Source organism: Hemitrygon akajei, chromosome 14 (genome assembly GCF_048418815.1).
Source record: "Hemitrygon akajei chromosome 14, sHemAka1.3, whole genome shotgun sequence".
In the NCBI taxonomy this organism is placed as follows: Eukaryota; Metazoa; Chordata; class Chondrichthyes; order Myliobatiformes; family Dasyatidae; genus Hemitrygon; species Hemitrygon akajei.
The window spans coordinates 90,957,196-90,979,816 of NC_133137.1; the positions used below are offsets into that span (position 1 = coordinate 90,957,196).

Sequence of the window (22,621 nt, forward strand, 5' to 3'; positions counted from 1 at the left end):
CACTATTTGCTGAAGTTCAGTAACTAAATCTGTGGGTTTTCAGTTTGATCATTGTACTCTGCTTGCAATGTCTAATGCTTGAAAATACAGGCCAGCCACACTCTGCGAGAAGCACAGTCAACTGGTACTATGAGAGTAAGTCGCCACCTAGTTTGAAAGACTACAGGATATGTCAGCATTATTTGTGCTACCAGTGCCTTCTGCTTTTGTTTGAGCCTTTTGGTATAATCAGATTTTTTTTTCCTTCTATCGATTCGAATTTTGTAATTTTCTTCAAAGATTTTTTGTAAATAAAAACTCAGTTAATGTTATCTCTAATTGGCTTCTTGATTTTCTGAAATTCTAAAATCATAGATTAATTGAGAATGAAATTTACTTATAATTTGGTTTGATGGTCAAAATTATATTTTAATTACATCAGGAAATGATGACTCTTTGGTCTGAAACAGTAATATGGAGTACTGTCCCCTGACTAAACCATGAACACAATTATTTTTAACTGATAACACATAGAAATTGTATTTGTGATTTTGGTTTAGTGTGTATTCACTCTCAGTGTTTCCAATCAAGAATGCTGTTCATGACAGATAATTTCCACTTTAGCCATAACATTGTAGATCTTTGTCTTATATGAGAAATAAGACAGAACAATTGACTTTTGCTTGGTAATTCTTTTTGTATGCAAATTTAATTAATGTGAAGTATGACGTTTTGGATGGTGGAATGGACCAAAAATAGACTTTTTATTTCTGGCAGAGCTGGATGGAAACGCCTACTGTGTGCTGACTTTGGCAGTGCCCTATGAGAAGTCAGTCTGGGTAGTGCTATCACCTACGTTTTTAACTATGTCAGCAAAGCCATAACTCAACACAATGGCAATAGATCCAGCTTACTTGACATGAATGTTAGGAATGGAATGGGAAGTGTTGTTCCTCACTCAAAAGCTACAAGATCCAGTTAAATGATAACTGCACTTTAATGATCATTTGCTGAGCTCTCCCACCAAGAGCTAGAACAAAGCTTGAAAAAAGTGGTTTTGAGATTATGTCTACCCATAGGAATGCTATAAACAGCGGGAGAAGGATTGAAGCATTAAGAAACTCTATAAAATATAAACTGAGGAAAAAAAAAACATTTCCCCAGAGTGGCTGTTTTTCTCTGGCACTGTTTCTACTTGCTTGTTTGCTATATTGTGTCTGATACTCAGTTACTAGAGGCATGTTTGAAGTTGTCAGATAGATTCGCAGGCCTGAATTGAAGTTGCATATTACCCTCTTCTAGAAAGGTATCATAGATTTTACTTTCTAATCAGCTTTCTGTAGAAATCCTGAAAACAAAAATTACTCCGAAATAATGACATGCTAGGGATTAGTTTGATTGATGTCAGCTACTCTGTTTCAGCCTGGTCCTGTAAACATAAATTATGCAATAACTAATTAAATTCTAGTGGTCAGAAGATTTATGATTATTTATTGTCACTGCAAGTTCCAATGAAAACTTTGCATTTTCTAGTAAACTATACTGTCGTTTTCTGTCCAACAAATCATTATATTTGATCACAAAACACTGATGGTGCACTGTTCATTGAGTAAAGCTGGATTTGGGATAACCTGAAAGAAACCTTGGCTTTTAAAGGCTTAATAATAATAATGTATATTGTCACGTACTAGCATTTTTTTGTCATGGACTGTTGAATTGTTGCTGTAGAATGGGTTTAAATGTGTTGTAAACTGAATGGTAGTTATTTCTTTGTACTCGTTGTACACGTTGTGTTTTAAACAGTAATCCCTATTGTTATGTGTTGAAGGCTCTGTTAGTGCTGTGAAACAGAAATATGAATTTTGGATGAAGAAAACTGATATCTGCACTAACTTTTGTCATAGAATCACAGAACATGGAAACTGGCCTTTGACCAAAATTGACATTGCCAACCAGAGGGTCCCCAATTGTATTAACCCCATTGCCCAGCACTTGGCCCATTATCCTTTTAATTGTTCTTCTAGATGCCTCTTAAATGTTAATGGTGACCCTGTTCAACTGCTGCCTCAGGAAGTGCATTCCAGGCACTTACCAGTCCCTGGGTGTAGAAGATCCCTCATTTATTCCCTCTGATTTCTTGCCCACAACCTAAACCTCTGTGTCTGGGTTTATTTCCCTCTCATATTGTGAAAAGCTTCCTATAATCTGCCCAATTGATATACCTTATAATTTTATATACCTCAATCATGTTTGAGGAAACAGAGAGCCTGCAGAGAGACTTAGATAGCTTAGGGGAATGGGCAAAGAAGTGGAAAATGAAATACAATGTTGGAAAGTGTATGGTCATGCACTTTGGTGGAAGAAATAAACAAGCAGACTATTATTTAGATGGGGAGATAGTTCAAGATGCAGAGATGCAAAGGGACTTGGGGGTCCTTGGGCAGGATACCCTGAAGGTCAACCTGCAGGTTGAGTTGGTTGTGAAGAAGGCGAATGCAATGTTGGCATTCATTTCTAGAGGTATAAGATAATAAGAGCAGGGATGTGATGTTGGCTTTATAAGGCACTCATGAGACTACACTTAGAACATAGTGTGCAGTTTTGGGCTCCTTATTTTAGAAAGGATATACTGACATTGGAGAGGGTTCAGAGAAGGTTCATGAGAATGATTCCAGGATTGAAAGGGTTACCGTATGAGGAACGACTGGCAGCTCTTGACCTGTATTCCCTGGAGTTCAGGAGAATGAGGAGGGATCTCATAGAAACATTCCAAATGTTAAAAGCTGTGAACAGATTAGATATGGCAAAGTTATTTCCCATGTTTGGGGATCCTAGGACAAGAGGGCACGACTTCAGGATTGAAGGACGTCCTTTTATAACTGAGATGCGGAGAAATTACTTTAGTCAGAAGGTGGTAAATCTGTGGAATTTGTTGCCACGAGTGGCTGTGGAGGCCATGTCATTGGGTGTATTTAAGGCAGAGACAGATAGGTTCTTGATTAGCCAGGGCATCAAAGGGTATGGGGTGAATGCAGGGGAGTAGGGATGACTGGATGAAGTAAATCAGCCATGATTGAATGGCAGAGCAGACTCAATAGGCCAAATGGCCTACTTCTGCTCCTATAGCTTATGGTCTTATATCTCCACAAAACTACCTCTGCTCTAGGCAGAAGAGATCTAGATTCCTCATGACTCAACTGTGCCATGCTGGACAACATTTTGGTGAATCTCCTCTGCCCCTTCTCCAGCACTATCAGAATCTTTTTTTCTCAGTCACTGATGTATAATGTGAAACTTGCTTTACAGCAACAGTATAGTGCGGTGAGACATAAAAATCAATATGTTACAATTAAAAAACATAATCTTTGTGTAGCTTATTGACCAGAACTGCATGCAATACTCCAACTGGGGTCTGACCAAAGTTTTATAAAGCTACAACAAGCTTCCCTGCTTCTGTATCCTAATGCCTTCTGACCCACACTGTCTCCCTGCATTGACTGCATTGTAAGTGACTGGAGTCCTTCAGGGATCTATGAACATGCAACCCAACTATTTCTCAATACTAGCTTTGGTCCTTCCATTCATGGTGTATCTTCGAGGCTCGTTCATGCTGTTAAAGTGTATCACCACACATTGGTCTGGATTGAACTCCACCCGGCCATTTTTTCAGTTTATTTCACCAAAGCGCCAATATATCTTTGCAGACCATCCAAGTCTGTCATCTGTGCACTACCGATACTGCCTCACATCAACGTCCAAGGCATTCACATACAGTATTAACAAGGGTCCCAGTACCAATCCTTAAGAGGCAATTCTAGACATCTCATCTCAAGAGTAACCCTTTACCTTCTCCCTCCGCTAGCCTGTCCTTCTGTTCCTTTACTTGCAACACCAGAGGTAATTCCGAGATTGCAAACTTTGTGGTTGTGCTCTTTAAGCATTTACCTAGCCCCCAACTCTCATATTAAAGGGCCTCATTCCTTCTACCTACGTCATTGGTTAGTTATTTTCTTTTTGAAAGTAGATGAGGCAGCTTTGTTTGAAGCTGTAACATCCTTTGTAAGTGGAACTTTTCAGAGCTTCAACAGTGCCAACGATCCCTGTCACATCACAATTGAAACTGAGACTCTTTGAATTTATCAATTCAACAGCAGTGCAATGGGGAAAGACTGAGCTCCAAGAAAAAATTCTCTTACCTTCAAAGTGTTGCTCTTCTTTCTGTGCATCAAAAGACCTTCAAAACTGAGTGCCTTTAAAAAGACCCTGAACATTTCAGATCTCCAACATTAGGACTGTGAGAATCAGAGTATGAATCAAGTTTATTATCACCAATATACTGTCTGTCATGAAATTTGTTGTTTGGTGTCAGCAGTACAGTGAAATACATAAAAATACTTCAGATTACAATAAGTTTTATATAAAAAAGATTAAATAAGAAGTGCAAAAACCGTGAGGTAGTGTTCAGGGGTTGGTTCATTGTCCAGTCAGAAATTGAATGCAGAAGGGAAGAAGCTGTTCAGGAGTGTGCCTTCAGGCTTCTGTACCTCCTCTCTGATGGTAGTAATAATAAGAGAACATGTCCTGGGTGATCGGGCTTCCTAATGATGAATGCCGTCTTTCTGAGGCATTTTCTTTTGAAGATATCCTCAACACCGATCAAGCTAGTGCCCATGATGGAGTTGGCTTTTTCCGATCCTATGCAGTGACCCCCGCGTACCACATGGTAATGCGGCCAATTTGCTAGAGTCTTTGGTGACATACAGATCTGTACAGTCACAGAATGAGTGAGTTCAAGCCGTTCCTGTTGTGTGCACAGCTGACACACTCTATTTAAAGGCACACTAACCAATTTTGGAGTAAAATTAATCTTTGCAAAGAGTAGAAATAGCTGAAATCAAAAGTGTAAATATTGGAGGCTTGAGCTTGATAGCAATATTTCAGAAAGCAAAAGGCTGCTAAATCACTATTAGGCTCCGTGGGTGTCCTGGGGATGAGTAAGTGTTGGGCGCTGGAAACCATTCACACCTTAAATGTGGAGGATGAAAAATGTGTCTCATGGCTAATGATATTCTTGAGTTGGACAACCCCATTGGAAAATGTGGAGATATAGAGTGCTGTAGTGGAGGAAATGTAAGAAAGCAGTGTTACCTTTGGAAGGAACATCAAAGTACATTTCACACTCACTGATCACGATTCCACAAGGTTTCAGATCTCTCCCTTGCAGGTTGAAGGAAATTTTTTTAACTATTTGAGAGAACAGAGAGCTACAAACTCAGTACACACAATCAGAACTGTGAGGAACTATTGCATGATTAGAACATTATCAAGCCATCAAAGTTTTGCAACCTTCGAGCTTTTCAATCATACATTCAAAACCAGGTTTGAGTCCAGGCGTGGACTAAAAATCTCAGTTTGATCTGGTATGACGCACAGTGAGATCCATAGAGGTGGCAGCCAAGAATACCAGGGAATCTTACCTTCTGCTTGCCCCAACAATACTTGTAGCTTACAGACAGCTTATAACAGTTAAGGCTGTAGTGTAGAAACAAGAACCGCAATTTCTGACTGCAAATAGCAGCCACTCCCCACACATGGATGTTTCAGTGTTAGTGAGCACAAAGGACAGGAGCATATAGAAGCTGCTCTTAAAGTAAAATGGAAGGTAACAGAGGATGTAAGAGTTTCAAGTGCAGTGCAATTCCATAGGGATTGAGTTGGTCATAAAAAGTTGCAAAAGGAGAATTTGCAGAAGTTTACAACTGCTGCAAATAACACAGTATTCACTTCGTAGTGCATCAGTACTAAAGTCAAACATATTGTGTGTCTACGACTTAAAATGTCGCAGTCTGATTGATGAAAGGTTAAACAAAAGCAGACATGGTGACACACTGCTCTCCCACAAGCAGGCTAGTTACTTGGCCTTGTTAAGGAGCAAAATTAATTTTTTGAAAGCCTAGGTATAGATACAGTGCATGATGTGTTACACGTAACTTAAAGTTGCCCATAGTTGGGTAACCAGTAACAAAATGTAAAGATTGCTTAAAATGGCTGTAAAATGATAAGGCAGAAATATTTGCTGTTCATACTAATGCAATGTCTAGATTTCTGCATGAATTATTTGATACTGAAAGTGAAGTTTCAGTTTTTCTTCCTACTTCTTATAGATGAAGATTAACTGCTAACAACTAGTTAGATTGCTCAGGTACTTAACTGAAATGTTTTGCCAAAGTAGGTAGATCTACAAATGTACATTGTGAGGGTGGATCAGCCTGGAAAAGTAGTTTCATGAATATTTACAGCCATGCTATAAATGTGGGTTTGAGTTAGTAACCACCAAGGAATGTTTAAAGCATCAGAGAGCAATTCTAGCTATTTTCCAGATAAGAAGTGGAGATAATTTTAGCAAACATACGGAGACCATCAGTATGAAGCTATTACAACATCCTTTGTGTATCAGCCAAAATGGTTTGAAGTAGCTACATGTATGAATGTGAAAGTCACACAGTTGAGATGGAATTTTGTTACACACTGAATACAGGCAGAGTTAGTGTCTGATGATAGACTACCGTTGCCTGCACATTTAGTTAAAACACTGTAACACCATCAAACTTCTATTAATTTCTTGGAGTTAACTGGCCTGCAGTGAAGTAGCAGAGAGATTACTGCCTCAAAGTAGTCAATGTTGCAAGGTTACTCTACCAGCACTTATATAGGCAATGCAGCGAATCATCAAGGTGAATTTATTCTTGATGTAGTTTGAGGACTACACAATAGTGTTGATTCAAGTAGGTTACAAGATCAAGAGCTGCAGAATGAAATCGATCAGAAACAAGTTCATAGTTGAGGAAGTTGAGCTGCCTTTGCCGGCTTGTCGACAGAGAGAATCCATAACTCTGTGTACCACTCAATACAGTGAGAGGTGTAGTGCAGGCTGGTTTGAGGGTTAATGCAGGCCACTATCTGGATATTTAACTGCCACTTGAGTCTACATCCATCACAAAGATGGATTGGTCAACAGCGATTGCAATTGTAAACTTTGGTGCCAGGTCTTACTAAATGTAAGAAAATATTTTTAGAAAGTTTAACTAATTTTAAAAACCTGCATATGGTTGACAATTTATTGGCCAAAAGCTTGTGAAAAATTACAGAACTAAATTCCATCAATCACTGTAGTTACACTGTGTAGACCTCAATTTAAACCACATTATCTAGTTTATTCAGTAGGGGTTGCTTCCAAAATGAAGTCATAGAGTATTCTAGCACGCTACAAGACCTCGACTATTTCCTCATTCGGCCATATACTGAGTCAGTCCTCCACCTCTGGCACTTCATCAAAGAATTTAAAAGGCTAATTCTATGACCTTCCCATCAGACACAACTGGAGCAAATGGAACACCAGGGATCGTGAGGTCTAATGATTCATTTATGTGAGGCAGCAGAAGGTCCCAGGCAGTCATGGATGTTGTCAGTGATTATGCATATATGCAGTACCTCATACAGTTTCCTCCCACTGATACACCATTCTGCAATTATTTTACCGTACAACTGTTTCTTATTTTAACTGAACAAAATTACAAGCTCAATCATCAAATTCAATTACTCAGATAACAGGGAGGCATTTAAAACAGCAATAAGTATTGCAGATTATTGGCAACAGTTAACTTGTGCAAATCATCCAGTTATTTTGTTAGCTGTTGACTGATATCAATCTATGCTCTTATAAGTGGTAAGTCCTGTGGCTACAGGAATTTCTAGACATTGAGATTACTTATTCCGAGTTCCCCTTTGGGACATCTCATTAAAATTCCACCCACAGTCTAGAAGCCTTGGAAAGAAAGGGTCCCAAATATTAATATATGAAAAAAACATTATGTAATGTGTCATAAAGCAAGTATGACTGGATTTCAGGTAAGATCTAATTAAACCTGCTGTCGATACTCAGTTTGGCTTGTATGCAATTCCAGGCTCACCAACTAGTTAAATCTTAATCCACACCATCACTCCACCAGTACTAATCACCAAGCTTCCAAACTGGGCTTCTACTTCACTCCACAACTGGACTCTGGACCTCCTAATCAGGAGACTATAGTTATTGCAGATCCATCATAATATCTCCTGATTGCGACTGACACAAATGCACCTTGAGGGTGTGTGCTTGGCTTACTGCTCCATTCTTGGTACATCCCTGACTGCGCGGCTAAGCACAGCTGTGATACCATCTACGAGTTCAGCGTGACACCACTATTCACCGATGAACACACAGCATTCCTCACTGAGGGGATCAGCAGGCGGAGTAGGTGAAAAGTTACTAGTTCTTGGGCCCTGGACGTTGATGCAATCACGAAGAAGGCGTGCCAGTGGAGTTTGAAGATTTGTATGTCACTGAAAACTCTTAAGATTTCTAAGGATGTCAGATGGAGAGCATTCTAATTAGTTGTATTGCAGCCAAGTATGGACGCTTCAATTCACTCCGAGGCTGCTGAGGGTTGTTGACTCAGCCAGCTCCATCACAAGGACAACCGTCATCATCATCTTCGAGGGGCAATGCCTCAATAATGTGGCATCCATTATTAAGGTGCCCTCACTCTCCAGGACATGCCCTTCTTCTCATTACTACCATTAGTGAGCAGGTGCAGGAGCCCGAAGACACACACTCTCCCTGTACCATTAGATTTCTGAACAGTCTATGAACCCATGAACAATACCTCAATACTGCTTTTCTATGCACTATTTCTTTAATTCTATATGTTTTTCCATGCATTGGGCTTTTAATGTTTTCTTTCAACAGGTTCCATCTTGTTTCTTTGTTTTGGGGCTGCCCACGGGACGACAGATCTCGGGGTCATATACCGTATGCATACTTTGATAATAAATGTAATTTTAACTTTACAGATTTTTATGTCTAGCACTACACAGTTGCTACAAAAATAACACATGTCATGTCATTGGCAGTAGGCAAACTGAAATAGGTGCAGGTCATCTCTAAGGGAGAAGCTGATTTGTGCCATTATCAGCCTCTCAAAGGACGTTTTTGGGTTGATGTCCAGAGGTCAGATGAACAAGACTGCCTTTGACATTGAGGTTAACGTTTGACTGTGTGTGGGATCAAAGTGTCCTGGTACAATTGAAGTCAATAGACATCAAGGGGAAAGCATTTGAAAGGTTGGAGTTGTGCCTCACAGGTCTGTAACTGCAGTAGTTCATTAGGGGATGATCTTATGCCAAAAGTGTCTTCAGCCACATCATCACTGACCTTCCAGCATCAAATCAGAATTGGGATGCTCTCTGAAGATTTGAAAGATGTCCAATTTCACTCATGACAACTCAGCAAATGAAATATCCCATGTCTGAAGGCTTCAGAGCCTAGAGAACATTCTGCCATGGTCCAATAAGTGACAGGTAGCATTCTTGCCACTAAACTGCAATTTCCAATGTGAGAAAGTCAAATCACCACACCTTGACATACAGTGCCACTACCATAACTGTTGAAATCTAAGAGGACTCCACTGTTAACATGTGAGGAGTCGCCTTTGATGTGAATCTCAATTGGATCAGCCACGTAACTCTTCTGGCTACAAGAATAGTTCAAGGGCTTGTATCCTGCAGCTTATTTGCAGATAAACCAAAGTCTTTCCACCATTCACAAGGCAGAGTGTAATAAAATACCCTGCATGAGTACAGTACCAACAATCTTCAAAAACCTTGATACCACCCAAGACAAAGAAACCGTTTGATTGGCGCCAAATTCCCTATCCTAAACATTCATTTCCTCCACCACTCATGCACAAGAGCACCTTCAAAGCTCATGACTTCTGCTATCGAGAAGGACGAGCGGTAGGGGATATGGGAGAGCTACTGCTTGCCAGTCCACCTCCAAGACACCATCCTACTCGGAAGTATATTGTTGACCCTTTATTATTGCTGGATTTCAATCCTTGTACTTCCTCCTCAACAATACTTTACGAATATCTTCAGCTGAGGATGGCAGTGGTTCAAGAAGGCAGATTGCATTACTGTTATTCTCAAGAGCAATTAGGGATAGGTGTTGCTGTCTGGCCTTGATAAATGAGTATGCAAAAGAAATGTTGCCCTTGAGAGAAGAGTGTGAGCTATTTATTTGGATCAGTGTAATCCTTGTGGTGCAGATGCTGCCAGAGTGGTACTTGGTGATGGATTGTAGAATTTTAACCCAAGATAGTGATAGCGATGTATTTCCAAATTAGGATGATGCATAATTTGAAGGACAGAATCTGAGCTGACAGTTGCTTCAAGCCTGCAGCAGTTCTTTCATTAAAGTGTCAGTGTAAATTGTATCCAGACTGTAGCTTCCAACTCGGAGATGAGAGTACAATCAGCTGAGCTAAGATGAGCCAATAGCAGAGAGTCGGTGAAGAATTTAACAATACGCTAACTTAAGCAAAGCTGCTACTGAATGCTCAGCTAGTTTCACTGCAAATTTTTGTCTTTTGCAACAATAAGCCATTCATTAATGGCAAATTGGGTCCAGCAAAAATAAAGTAATCTTGTTTGCAAAGAATATTTTTGATTTAAAAACATTTCATAAGGTCTCGGCCCGAAACGTCGACAGTGCTTCTCCCTATAGATGCTGCCTGGCCTGCTGTGTTCTACCAGCATTTTGTGTGTGTTGTTTGAATTTCCAGCATCTGCAAATTTCCTCATGTTTGCTCATATTTTAAATTTTCACATAATCCTAATTTATTTCAATTGAAAAATACTGGTTTAAAAGTTTTCCTCTTAAACCTTGTTGGCTTTTGCTCTGAAGATCTAAAATGGAACCTGAATAACAAAATCCATTTTATCCTTTTCACTGATAATTGTTTTAACTATTCTCTATCATTATGCACCAAAGCATCAATATAAGAAACATGTTTTTATCAGTTTTGAAATTAACTTCAGTATCATTATGTTCTCCAAGACAGATATTAAGCAAGTGTTTGTTCGAGAAGAATATGTTGACCAATAAATAAAGACTGAGTCACTGCAATATAGACATCACAAATTCATTGTTTGAATGATTCATAGAACATCTTGGATCATAAATAAGAGTCTAATTTTTCTATGTCATTATTGCCAATGTTACTATTTATTCCCAAGACGACCACTCAAATTACAGTAGCATTTTAGTGCAGCAATTGAAGCTAATATTTGTTTATGTTCTGTATATAAAACATTAGGTAAACTAGATGAAAATTAACATTGTGATGTTTCCTCTGTTTACTCTCTTTTGAGTCTGCTTGGTAATTCACAGTAGGAGGTATGGTGTTATGTGATATTGATTTTTACATTTTGAAAGATGTAATTAGGAGATGGAAAAAACTCAAAAGTTGCTCAGCTGGATCCCTGAGTTTGTAACAGATTTCAAGCAGATTGTCAGCCCAGGGCATGATCTGCAATCCTAATCCCCAAAATGGATTCATAATTGAGAACAGGGCAGCTAGTTTAAATTGTAGCAGGTGTAGCTTTATATTTCAAATATATTTTGGCAGTGCGGTGAGAACTTACTGAATTGAGCATAATGAAGATAGATTTGTAACAGTTAGGAGCACTTAATGAAATATAAACATAACTATCATTACCACAACCTTTCCTGATCCAATATGTGTAAAATCAGTCCTGTTATTTATTTATCCATATTGTGTAATGGATTATAGTACAAAAACTGCTGTTGTGTGGACTGTCTTGTACTCCGTGTACTTGCTCTTCCTGCTGAGTAATTTATAGATTCCAAGGTGAATTATATACTCATTTGAAATTGTTTTCATGGTACAGACTTCCTTTCTTTATTCAGAAAGGTGAGCTGTTGGACAGCATCGTAAAATCAAAAACCAGTAACCTCATTCAGTTTTACATATGAAATGCCAATATGCAGGGAAGCCATTGAATAATCACTCTTCAGCCTGAAATAATGGTGTAGGCAAAGTTATTCTGGGCAATTACACTTCATGACAAGATCCTTTTCTGAAACTAGTTAAGATTATACTTTCTGACCTCCTTACAAAAGTTCTACAGAAATTTCTTGCTGGGAAAGGATGTCAAAGGCCTGACCTCTGGCTCTTAGTGTAATCCATCCTGAGGAACTAGCTAGTTAACTTGCTAATTAAATTTGCCAGTGCCCTGGGTTCCACGTAGATAATCCCCTCATGAATGTTGTGTTCCAGTATATCATTCTTGAACATTTACTGGAATATCTTTAATAAAATGACCTTTATCTGAAATCAATATTATAAACAGGAAACACTATCCTGAACTGATAATTCAGTTGAGTTTTATTTCAAGTTCTCTTGGAAAAATGATTACAGAGATAGTGGTGAGTAGATATGTTTTTATTATGAAATAATCAAACGGAATATATCAAGAAAACTTCTCTGATTTGCACAGCATTGAAGCAGAAGTAGATGAGGCCCTCTGTTGGTTGGGGGTCATCCAGGGATTTTGCATCCCAGCTGTCTACTTGATATGTACGTCAATGCAGTACAATATGAAAAGCAAGCTTTTGCCCCTTGGCAGGCTCCCCCTCTCCACACAGCTGATGAATGGCAGAGACTGATGCAGTTTGATACCAGTGGCAATGCAGGAGTTCCCAGTCAGCATTGAACTCAATGTAGGAATACCTTAGGGACTACACTGGAAGCCTTCTCCATGAGTGGGTATAACTGCGAGGCAGCAGAGGTTTGAGATCAGAGTTTTCTTTCTCCTAGATGAGCTGCCGACCACAGCTGCCAAGCCCCACCTTCCCAAAGCGACTAATTTTAAGGCAGCGGTAACCCGCCTTTACCCCAATTTCTGTCAGCGCAAACAGTTCCTGGGCTTAGTAGCTAAACCACACATAAAGGCTTAGTGGTAGTGGTAATATTTATAATTTAAAGATAATGAAAGAAAATAGGACACCAGGATTGATCATAATGAAGATAGATTTGTAACATGTGAGTACCTCCTCCCTGATGGTAGTAATGTTATGTTCTTGACTATAAATTAGATCGTGGAATGATTGTGACTCAGAAAATGTACTGAACTAATCAATTACACGAACCAGATGTAACTTGCAGCATGAAATGTTGCTTCCATTATTATTGCTTCTCTTTAGGTTGGCTAGCCACCTGATTTCTCATGAAATCAAAGCACTTGTCCATATTTCGTAATGAGATTGGATCTCAGCTCTGGCACTTTGAGAGGTTACCAGTTAAAATCTTCTGATTAAGGTGCTCATGTCAAAGATTTTAGTATCTGACAGTAAACTACATTAGAGAAAGTCTTTGGAGTCCTTCTTAACCTCGTATTTAGCCTCGTATCACAGCCCTTTCCTTGCATCTTGAAATAATATATTGTTTTCTTAATTGACTGGAACCCACTGAATATACTCTGTATTCTAAAGGTCTACATTTGCCAAATGTAGAGTGAAATGTGTTGTTTGCATCAAATCAAATCAGGGAGGATTGTGCTTGTCCGGCCACTAGTGTCGCCATGCTACCCTTTCATCATAGCAAGCCAGAACCCACTCACTCTAAGTGTGTATCTGGGAAAAAACTGAAGAAGCCAGTGGAAACACACATGGTCACGGAGAGAGCGTAAACGTCCTTAGAGTCGCCGGTGGGAATCAAACCCCAATATTATAGTCTGCTTTAAAGCACTGTGTTAAACGCTGTGCTCCTGAGCCACCAGTTTTCTGGATCTTTAACTTTCTCCAGGATCTCTTTGCTCTACAGATGGAGCCAGTGAACCCAGTCTCCAAATTCCTGTATGTTATGTTTCCTACCTGCATCCAAGTCTTTCTAAAATGTCTTCAATTTATTTTTTTGTTATTCTTCTCCATAATCTACAACATATATGTCAAACTCAAGGCCCGCGAGCCAAATCCGGCCAGCGGTGGAATTATCTTTGGCCCGCGAGATAATATCTAATTACTATTAAAGCTGGCCCCAGTAATCGAAGTGCCTATGGCGTATGATATGGCTAATGCTGAGTTTATTCAGGTACCAGGTTTTCAGGGTTTTTAGTGTTTATTCGGCAGTCTTGCTCGGCAGTCTTCTTCATAAGAAACGGAATTTGTAAAGTGAAACACTTTGTAGTTATAGCAGAGACTGAGATACATGAGAGCAGGCTGAAAAAACGGAGGCAACGAAAGCTGCGTTCGCACGCGTCCGACTGATCCGGCCCGCATGAAGCTGCATTTTGCTCAATCCGGCCCGTGACCTAAAATGAGTTTGACACCCTTGCCCATTCCCAAACATTTGCAGACTTAGGCTTGATCTCTCCTGCTTCTTGTGTTATTTCTGGTGAAGTTTTCTGAGTTACAGTCTTCCTGCTGAGAAGCAATATCAAAACTCAGGATTTGAGACAAGCTTTTATCCACCTAACCTCAGGGGAAATATGTGTGTTAAAAATTCTTTAAATTACAGTTCAGTTTCATATAAAGATATCTTTGAAAGTCACATATCTATTGCCTGTGATTTTCTAGATTATAGTTATCAAAGCAATTCTACCACTTGACAGAAAAGCAATTGTACTCATGAGTTTTATATGGTTATCGATGGACAATAGATATAAAACCTTGTGATTGTGGAATCATAGTCCATCCAGCACTTCATAACTCCAGTATACTCCTTTCTGGGAGATGCAATGTGTTTTCAAACATGTTGATTGGTTGGCATCCGTCTGTCTCAAAGGACAATGGGTGATGATCATCATAACAAGCCTGGGCAGAAGATATGGAAATCTTGAGATGCCCAGTCATCAAGATCCCCCTCTCAGCCTCACCAGTGTAGTCCAAAAGAAAGCTTATCAAGCAATACGTTTGGCACCAGCTTGGCTACAGGAGTTGCTGGAAGGATGTTCAATGACGTCCAGGCGCATTAGGGACTCCACTCCAGATTTACTCCCGTAGGCTTCGTCTCTCCCGGGGCTGCTCACGAGGCAGTGGGGCTACTTACCCATAGCTGGGTATCTGGTTCATGAACATCAGGGCACGCCCACACACGGTGGGCCTGCGTGCTACGTGTGCAGGGGCTAGGCCTTCCTCCTGTCCTCTGTAGTTCGTCGTGAGTCTGAAAGGAACTCACTTCCCGCGTGTTGCCGGCAAGGAGGCGCTACATGAGGCTTGCTGTTGGAGAGGCCGTGTACTGGCGGGGAGAGATTTACACATTCAGCTCTCCTTTTTGTGAGACTGCTAGATAGTGGTGGAAGCTGAAAGTGAGAGCGACAAGCACTACCTACTACGCTACCATTCTAGGCACATCACAACAACCATTTTGAAACCATTTTTTAAACATACCGTTTGACATAACAAAATATGTTTTGTTGATATAATTGCAGGGGAATCATGTAATTCTGTACAGCTTTCATTACTTTGCCAATGTCTTTATAATTAATTTACAGTCTATTGCTGGTGGATTGACAATTATTGCCCTTCCCTAGTTCACATGCAATCTGAAGAAGATGATGATTCCACAATTTTGTTGGATCGGGAGTTCTAGAATTTAGTCTCCGTAGTAACAAGGGAGTGGTGTGAGAATTCCTAGTCAGAATGGTTTGTGGATTGGTGAGAACATGTAGCTGGCAATAATCCTATACACCTGGTAACAGAGGTGTGGGTTTGGAATGTATTCTTCACAATCCCACTTGTCAGAGTTACTGATCCAGTTTAGAAAACAGGTGAATACACAGAACTTCTCTATGTCTTGCAGCTGGGCAGGTGAGGTTATAAGCCATGTCAGATGCAACATGGTATAGAAGGGCATGGGTTCCTTCCACTATTCCCCTTGGAGATAAGTCCCCTTCTCAACCCATAGCTGCTCAGGGGTGACCACAATACTCTAAAGGGAGTTCTTGCAAATTCCTTCAACAGTACCAATGAGATGCAAAGCTCTTTGAAAGTATTAGACCTTACGAGGAATCAAAATAAAAAGAGCAATGAATGAAACACACTTTAATAATAAACTGCAATCTCTGTATAACGATCCTCATTAGATTGGACTTGTGGGCACATCCAGTGTTATGTCTCCAAAACAGAAATTAAGTAAAAGTTTCACTTTTAGTGGAGGTGGCTTATGACATAACTGCTAAAGTTATCCCCTAACACATGTATTATATCCCTGTTGCATTATAATATCCAGAATTGGCCATTTAAGTTTCTGCTGAAACATTGGGACCTGGAGACGGCATAACTGAGGATTGAAATTGTGACAGTACACCAAGTATGGTCAGTGAAGTGGGTATGGCTTGTTTATCACATGATTTGGTTCCGGGCAATATGCGATGTTTCGAGAATGGCTGCCCTCATATGAACTACCGGTAATTTTTATAGAGACTGAAGCTGTAATGATTGCTGTAGAGGAGCCACTATCTGTTGTGTTTGTGTGGTTTCCAAACTTGGTTGTTCTAATGAAGGAAGCACATTTATTTTCTGTCTGGTCTTTTCATTTCTTTTCTAGGTAAGACTGATCTGATTAATAATGTGTTGCTTGATGCTGGATTCACAACGGAACTGGTCACAAACCATTGGAGCAAACATAAACCGTAAGTGTTGAGTTTCCAATTTGCATGTATGGCACCTGGTTATTTTGTGACTTTATTGCAATGCAGAGGAATTACATTTGCACCAGATGGGCACATCAAAATGTAGAAAATGAACAGTGGTTGAAGGCCAGAAAAAAACCCAATTGTTTTGCAATGCTGCATCCATTGTCCTGAAGTGAAATTGATATTAAACACTACTGTATCTATTAAAAGCATTCAAGTCAGCACTACATTTAAATAAAGATACAATCACTGTCTATGGAATTTGCATTACTGAGTTAAAACAGATTTTTACTGATCTGCTTCTAGCCAACTGAAATTTATGATGGTACCACTTGACCTTGAATTACCCACACAACATATCTGGTGCCTGGAAGCACAATAGTATGTGACTACTTTTTTCTGTTTGGCATGAATTTTACTTGAACTGCTTTGATTAACTTAAGCCTAGTGTTATGGTTGAGCAGTCACCAAATTCGAACTGCATTTAGCTTTGCAGAAACGACATGAAATAATTCGTGCTCCTGCTGAGCAGGTGCTTGCAGCAGGGCAGTTGATTGGCTGAACCCAAGGCTGAACACACACAAAATCAAAGTTCTGAATGGAAATACCAAGAGATTAATAACAAATATCCGAATCACAGTCCCCACTGGTATAGCGTGCATTCAAGTGATTTATAATTTCTCACTTGCCTTTCCCCCAACCCTTGCTGAAATCTTACTGGACTGTTCAAACGAAGGGTGAGGACAATCCCACCAATGACAGGTCGGTTAGGGGAAAGGTCCAGAAACAAGAATCACTTGTATAGGTATGGATTGATGACGGAAAGCCAACATTGTTAATTGTGTCCAGCTGACTTCATAAGACTGGGCTGTTGAGGGAAATGACGTTGATGTGGAAAATCTGGGCTTCCAGAAGGTGGTTGATAGGGTACCATGTAAGGTATAACTCCTAATATCAGCCATCCTATACTTCTGAAATCCTGATGGTTTGGCTGTTGGCTCACTGGCTTCGATTGCCCACATTCCCTTTAAATACACCAGGGCCCAGTTTCTCACACTCATTTTATCTCAAGTTCCCATGCTTATTGTAAACTCACTGGGAGCCTGTTTCTTTCTGTCCCTTTAAACTCACTGGGCCGCCATTTTCCTTGCCCTGTTTTATGTGCTTCCTTTAAACTCACAGGAAACCACGTTCCCATCACACATACCAAGGTCCTGTTTTCTGAACTGTCTTTCAACACAACAGCGCCTCATTTCCTGCACTCTCTTTAAACAAACTGGGGCCTAATTTCCTGTGCTCTCTTTAAACACACCAGGGCCTCATATCTTGTGATCTCCTTAAACAAACGGAGGCCTCATTTCCTGTATTCTCTTTAAGCACACCAGGACCCCATGTCCATGTCCATTTATAGACATAAGGACCCTATTTCCTTGCTCTTTACAAATCTGCCATGGTTCTGGTTTTCACACTCCCTCTAAACCTAGCAAGTTCATTGAAAAATGTATCAATGCTAGTCATCCTAACCAATTGAATGAATTGTATTGGGGGTGGAGTCCCCAAGAGTGCGGGATTAAAAATGAAAGGACATAAAATGAATGCAGAAGAATCAGAAGATCAAAACAAAGGATCAGTATTAACTAAAATAGAAAATTGGCTTAAGAGTAGAGAGTAGTGAAAACTTATTGAGAGAATGGGAGAAAGCGTTCTCCGGGTGTTAGTACTAGAATCAGGCTTTTTGTTTATATGTGTATTAACTGGGTATGCAGGGTAAATGATTAAATATGTCAGTGACAAAAGCGTTTTAGAAGTATAATAAATAATCAAGGCAGTAAGGCTCTGAAAGAGTACAGAGCTGCTCTAGATGATTGAGCAAACAAGAGATAGATGATTTTTAACAAAGAGAAATCTGAAGTGATAAACTTCCACTGTAGAAGTAAGGAGAGACCAAAAATTAGGTTGCATACTTGTGACAAAAGACGTGCAGCAACAAAGGAACCTGTATCTACAATACATATGGGGATGGATGCCCGACAGTACGATCCTGGCACTCAGTGTTTCAAAGGTTCACTGTTAGAAACCAGATTTTCCATTGCAATCCATTTCAAAGTAACGGAGAATTTCTGGGTTTGAAGCGCATCATCCATTCTAGAATTTGACCAGTTATCCCTCTCAACACAGAGTGATCTTCCTAGCAGGACTTCTTGCCAGCTGAGCTTGTGCCAGGTAAACCACGATCAATCCCTTTTGGGTAAAAGGGAATCATTGGCTGCTGGAAGAAACGTGACAATTTTATTACTTACTTCAGTTGTTGGTTTTTTGTTTGTGTGTAAATGTGTTTTTCAGTGTTTACAACGTAAAAAAAAGATCATCAGACTTCTGATTTTTTTTCCAATCCACATTGTTACTAAAGCTCAAACTTCAAAGTAAATTTATTTTCAAAGTACATATATATATCACCATACACAATCCTGAGATTCTTTTTCTTGTGGGCATACTCAATAAATCCAATGACCGTAATAGAATTAATGAAAGACTGCACCAACAGAATAGACAACCAGTGTGCAAAAGACAACAAAACTATGCAAAAAAAGTAATAAATAAATAAGCAATAAATATCAAAACCTGAGATGAAGTGAGTCCATAAGTTGTGGGACAAGTTCAGTGATGGGTGAGTGCAATTATCCTCTCAGGAGCCTGATGGCTGAGGAGTAATAACTGTTCTAAACCCGGTGATGTGAGTACTGTGGCGCCTGGATCTACCTGATGGCAGCAACAAGAGGAGAGCATGACCTGGACGATGGGTCCCTGATGATAGATGCTGCTTTCCTGCACTAGTGCTTTGTGTAGATATGCTTAATGGTGGAGAGGATTTTACCTGTAATGGACTGGGCCATATCCACAATCTTTTGTATGATTTTCCATTCAAGGGCATTGGCCTTTCCATCCTAGGCTGTGATGCAGCCAGTCAATATACTTTCCACCACACATCTAAAGAGGTTTGCCAAACATTTAGATATCCTACCACCTTTGACTCCCTGATGAGGACTGGCTCATAGACCTCCATTTTCCTCCTCCTGAAGTCGATCATCGGCTCCTTGGTCTTGCTGACATTGAGTAAGAGGTTGTTGTTGTGGCACCATTCAGCCAGATTTTCAATCTCTCTCCTATATGCTGATTCGTCATCATCTTCTATTTGGCCAATGACAGTGGTGGTGTCAGCAAACTTAAATATGGCATTGGAGCTGTGATTAGCCTCACAGTCATAAGGGTAGGGCAAGTGTAGAGTAGGGGCTAAGCACACAGTCTTATGTTGTATCTGTACTGACGGAAATTGTGGACAAGATATTATTGCCAATCTGAACTGACTGTGGGCTGCACGTGGGGAAATTAAGGATCCATTTGCACAAGGAGGTATTGAAGCCTAGGTCTTGACGTTCATTGATTTGTTTTGAAGGTTTGATAGTATTGAATGCCGACCCATAGTCAATGAAGAGCATCCTGAAACATGCATTTCTGGGGGGACGTCACGTGATGACGTAGGATCGAGACGCTGAAACCCAGCTCTCCCGTAAAAAATCAATAAATTAATGTTTAAGTGAAGAAAAGTTAGTCAATACTTTCTAAAAGTTACTTATAAACTACTCCGGATTGTTTCAAGTTATGCCTCACAAACAGAAGATGAAGAAAACTACTACTCTGAAGACAACGCAAGTTGGAACAGAATCAAGGCCCACTTCTGCCAAAGAACTGTGGGCTCAGGTACATTTCACTTCCGGCGATACAGAACAGGAAACTGCGGCAACATCGACCATTTCTAAAGAAAAAGACCAACGAGAACTGCGCAAACGTGAAGGAAGGAGCATGCGCAAACGAGAGCAACTAGAACTACAAATCCCAGTTACGACTGAAACTGAAAGTGAAAGTGAATCTGAGGGAGAGTCAGATTCTCTGGAAAAATCAGATGAAGATAGAGGTAAAAGTTTTTCTGGAAATATAGAAAAGACTTTGATGCAAATAATGCGTAAATTAGGCACATTAAAAGTAATCAAAAGAAAAATGACAAATATGGAGATTATGTTTGATAAAATGACAAAAAGACAGGAAAAAATGGAAAAGAGAATGATAGATCTGGAAACTACAATGGAAGACATGGTTGAAAGAATGAATAAAATGGAAAATGATATTACTGCCTGGACATCAGAAAGAAAACAATTTATGGAAAAAATTGATAAGCTTGAAAATTTTAGTAGACGAAACAATATTAAAATTGTTGGACTCAAAGAAGATATAGAAGAAGATCCAATAAATTTTTTTCAAAAATGGATCCCTGAAAAATTGGAAATGGAAGGAGAAACTCTAATTGAGATTGAAAGGGCTCATAGAGCCTTAAGGTCAAGACCTCAAGCTGATCAAAATCCACGATCAATTTTGATAAAATGCTTAAGATACCAAGATAAAGAAAAGATCCTGAAGGCAGCTGCCCAATGTGCCAAAAAGAGAAATGGGCCATTGATGATAGCAGGGAAGGCAGTTCTTTTTTATCCTGATATAAGTTATAACCTTTTGAAGAGAAAGAAGGAATTTAACCCAGCGAAAAAAGTCTTATGGGAAAAGGGTTATAAATTTATAATGCGTCACCCAGCAACACTGATAATTTTTTTGGAGGAGGGAAAAAGAAGATTTTTTACCGATTATCGAGAAGCGGAGGAGTTCGCACAAAAACTTCCATTTATTCGCTAATTACACATAGAGACTTCCAAGCGTAATGGATTAAAGATGAAGATAGAGACAGTGAATGGAAGTGATGGACATTTAAGGATGATACAGGAGAGAAAAGTAAAATTTCAGAAATACTAATTGAGAATGATATTTTTTTTCTTCTTATATATATACTTTTTTATGTTGCGGGGGAGGCTGGGGAGCTTTGGATCGGTTACTGCGGGATTCACGTGTGTAATCATGGCGATTGCCATGACCCGTACAACAGAGGGGGGTAATGTTGTGTTTTTTTTTCACAACATTAGTAGGGGGGTATTTTGTTTTTTTCTTTATACTGTATTTTTCTTCTATCTTTCTGCCTGGATGATCGGTGGGGACACACATAGCAACATGGAGAATTTTAAAAAGATTTCCCAAGATACCACGAAAGTTGAAAGATTAGGTATTATTATAGATTGGAGTAACATAATTAAAAATAATGACTAATTTACTGAATTTTTAAAGTTGTAATGTTAATGGGCTTAATGGACCGGTAAAAAGAAAAAGAATTTTAACATACATTAAAAAAATGAAAACAGATATAGCTTTTTTACAAGAAACACATTTAACAGACATAGAACATCAGAAATTAAAAAGAGACTGGGTTGGAAATGTTATTGCAGCTTCGTTTAATTCAAAGGCGAGAGGAGTTGCAATTTTGGTTAATAAAAATTTACCAATTAAAATACAAAATGTATTAATTGATTTGGCGGGGAGATATGTAATTATACATTGTCAAATTTTTTCAGAACTATGGACTCTTGTGAATATTTGTGCACCAAATGAAAATGATGTAAAATTTATACAAGAGGTCTTTTTGAATTTGGCTAACGCACATGACAAAATATTAATATGTGGAGATTTTAACTTTTGTCTAGATCCAGTTTTAGATAGATCAACAAAGGTTGTCACAAAATCAAAAGTAGTAAAATTAACTCTATCATTGATGAAAGACTTAAATTTGATTGCTGTATGGAGAAGAATTAATCCAAAAAAAGAGATTATTCATTTTATTCAAATAGACATAAAACATATTCAAGGATAGATTTTTTCCTATTATCAACGAATATTCAAGATAGAGTGAAAAATATAGAATATAAAGCGAGAATATTGTCAGATCATTCTCCTTTGATAATGACAATGATAATGATAGATAAAGAGGAATCAATTTATAGATGGAGATTTAATTCAATATTACTAAAACGTCAAGATTTTTGTGATTTTATGAAAAAGCAGATTCAGTTTTTTTTAGATACAAATTCACATTCAGTTGATGATAAATTTATATTGTGGGAAGCAATGAAGGCATATTTGAGAGGTCAGATAATAAGTTATACTTCTAAAATTA

At 39.1% G+C, this 22,621-nt stretch overlaps 1 protein-coding gene across 5 annotated transcripts in view; it reads left to right on the plus strand.

Moving 5' to 3' along the window:
• The window catches only part of LOC140738775 (voltage-dependent calcium channel subunit alpha-2/delta-1-like), a 715,977-nt gene that overhangs the window by 625,883 nt on the left and 67,473 nt on the right, over window positions 1-22,621 (plus strand). For all 5 annotated transcript variants that reach the window (XM_073066574.1, XM_073066575.1, XM_073066576.1 and 2 more), the window contains one exon: window positions 16,428-16,512. In XM_073066574.1, coding sequence (XP_072922675.1) covers window positions 16,428-16,512 — 85 coding nt within the window. The remainder of the gene's footprint in view (window positions 1-16,427; window positions 16,513-22,621) is intronic.